At 35.6% G+C, this 3,032-nt stretch overlaps 1 protein-coding gene across 1 annotated transcript in view; it reads left to right on the top strand.

Moving 5' to 3' along the window:
* LOC107726277 (telomeric repeat-binding factor 2-interacting protein 1-like) overlaps nt 1-2,220 on the top strand; it is a 5,914-nt gene extending 3,694 nt beyond the window's left edge. Inside the window, exon 4 of the mRNA XM_016535811.1 lies at nt 1,597-2,220. Coding sequence (XP_016391297.1) covers nt 1,597-2,160 — 564 coding nt within the window. The 3' untranslated portion in view covers nt 2,161-2,220. The remainder of the gene's footprint in view (nt 1-1,596) is intronic.
* The last annotated feature ends 812 nt before the right edge of the window (nt 2,221-3,032 follow it).

Below are 3,032 nucleotides of genomic sequence, written 5' to 3'. Positions count from 1 at the left end.
TAAAATTAGAAGTAGCATTAGAATAGAGAAAATATTGAGGACTCAGCTGCTTGGATTGAGCTGGGCAGGTCATTCCACCAGGAGGGAACAGTTCATGTAGAAGACCATGAAAGTTTTATCATAGGTAGAATGCAGAATGTTTCAATACAAGCATTTCAGTCAAATGTAATTTATGCAATATTTCAAACCTTTAACCCACTTGGGAAAATCAACCCATGTTAAAATGGGTATTTTAACATAGCTTTGTGTGTATGTGTCCGTTCAAACGCAAAAAATCAGCGCGCGAGTCCCGATTCGAGTTCTCTTAAAATTCCTTGAATGTGTAAATTGGCAATACAAAACACGTGCAAATGATAAACTTTCACTCTATGATGGTTAGACTTAACAGTTAATCCACGAATCATGTGTGCCGAACCGCGGGACCTGGGGTGTGTTTCCCAAAAGCATCATTAGCTAACTATGGTTGTTAGTTCCATTGAACTCTATTGGTAACGACAGAACTTGCGACAATAGTTTCTTTTGGGAAACGCACCCCTGGTCCATACGGATCACCGATCAGCTAGGACCCGTTGCACCCCTATTTTAAGTATTTTTAATATTATAAATATTAATATGTTTTAACATAATTATAATATTTCAAATATAAAAGTATGTGAAAAAAATTTTTTCTGCCCAAATCAAAGGCATGTAGTGTGAACAAAAACAATGACAATGCAATTATATCATAGAGAGAACTCTTGCAGACTCCTTATGAATATTTGTAAATAAGTTTCTGAAAATATCATATAATTTGACCTATTTATGTGGCAAAGTTAGTTCCGTTTGTAAAATGTAATGTGGTACAAACTCACTAAAAAAGTTGGTATTTATGAAATAATAATTCATGAAAAAATGATAGTGGTTCATGAAAAAATAAATATATATATATTTTTAAAACTTTCTTTGAAAGCAATTGTGACCCTGCCTGTGAAAACCCAGCTAAAGTCATTTTTTTGTGATTTACTGTTTTCTACATAAAATCGTCCTTCGTAAAGATGTAAAGAACATTGTGAAAATACCTTTATATATTTAATATTGACTGAGTAAGGCCATGTCAAAGATTGAAATCTTAGTGAGATTAATTGTTGAAATCAAACTTTGATGCTGATAAATATCTCATAATTAGATTTTGAGACTTTAGCTTGGATTTCACAGACAGGGTCACAATTATTAAGATGTGAATTATGTATTTAAGAAAAATAAAATAGAAAAAAAAAATTTTTTCTCTTTTTTTACCTTATGGTTACACCACATGACATTTTCAGAGTCCAAAAAATTGAAACTTTTCTTGAAAACAGTAAGTAAGTTTTTCAAAACCAAATGAAATCAGCTTAAATACATTTCTAAGATCTTGACATGTTTTTAACTAGACTTTTTAAAAATACTTTTCCATTTCTTGGACTTTCTAATATGTCATTGACATTTGTTTTTAATTGAACTCTCCAAAATACATTTGTAGATAGTTGTCCGGTGTTTCAGATTAGAAAACTGTCAACCGTTGCCTTAGTGGAGAAGCCTCCAAAGGCGCACGTCACTGACTTGAATGTGTTTCCACAGATGGATGAAAGTGAAGAAGTAGAAGAAGTGCCAATCATGAAGCCCTCAGACGCACGTGAAAGTTCAGCATCACCTGCAGCATTAGCTGGGGAACCAGAAACTCAAGCGGAGCATCTCAAAGCCGCCCAACAGGAAGCACCAGGAGCTTTTTGTCGCTCACCAGCACCTGAGGAAGAGCGTCCAGGGCCTAGCTCCACGGCTGTCCCTGCATCCTCATCCCACGTCTTCATCCTCGACTCCGAGTCACAGGACAAACACGACAGCCAAACGAGAGGAACTCCCTCCAACGACTTGGTAGAACATGTCGAGGACTTGATGACAAAGACCAAGAAAGATCTGGTTGAGGTGACCAAGGCACTGTGGAAAGCCAGTGGTGACCTCGCTAGGGCTCAGGCGTATCTGCTAGATGGGTACGACCGTGAGATTCACAGGCCTGTCTGGACCCATCTAGATGATGAGATCCTCCTGTTGGCTGACCCATATGAACTGGAGCAGCTTCAGTCCAAATACGGAGAGGAGGAAGTGACCAGGAGAAGAGACTTCCTCACGGCTGGCATTAACTGAGAGGATTTGTTTTCTAAAACCAGCAGCTCAACTAGATGGAACTAGTTACAATAATACTGTTTTCACCCAATTTTGTATTCTCAGTTTGGTAAAAATTCAGATTTATATTGATAAATTTATAAAATAATTTTGCTAATCATTACATTGTTAAATATGTATTAAAGTATTTTTTTCTAACTGATGGTGTATCATTGTGTTAAACAATATTTGACCCTGGAGCACAAAACCGGTCTTAGGTCGCTGGGGTATATTTGTAGCAATAGCCAATAATACATTGTATGGGTCAAAATTATACATTTTCATTTTATGCCAAAAATCATTAGGATATTAAGTAAAGATCATGTTCCATTAATATATTTTGTTAATTTCCTACCGTAAATATATCAAAACCGAATTTTTGATTAGTAATATGCATTGCTAAGAACTTCATTTGGACAACTTTAAAGATGATTTTCTCAATATTTTGATTTTGTTGCACCCTCAGATTCCATATTTTCAAATAGTTGTATCTCGGCCAAATATTGTCCTATCCTAACAAACCATACATCAATGGACAGCTTAGTTATTCAGCTTTCGGGTGATGTATACATCTCAAATGCAAAAAATCGACCCTTATAATAATAATAATAATATGTTTGATGCCAACCCCTCAGAGGACCTCAGATGATGCCAACCCTGAAACAACATACAGAACTACCATAAGTTTGTATAGTATAAGTTTGATTGCATCATATAATAATTGCTGTTAATAGTGTTCATCGTCTGTTTGATTACGTCTTAAATTGATTTTTCCGTACATTTGCTGTAAAGTTGCTTTGCAATGATTTGTATCGTGAAAAGCGCTGTACAAATAAACTTGACTTGACTTAACA

Source organism: Sinocyclocheilus rhinocerous, unplaced genomic scaffold (genome assembly GCF_001515625.1).
Source record: "Sinocyclocheilus rhinocerous isolate Xijiao unplaced genomic scaffold, SAMN03320098_v1.1 scaffold1267, whole genome shotgun sequence".
Lineage (NCBI taxonomy): Eukaryota > Metazoa > Chordata > Actinopteri > Cypriniformes > Cyprinidae > Sinocyclocheilus > Sinocyclocheilus rhinocerous.
Note: the sequence above shows the minus strand (reverse complement) of the source record. Positions and strands in the feature narration are given on the sequence as shown.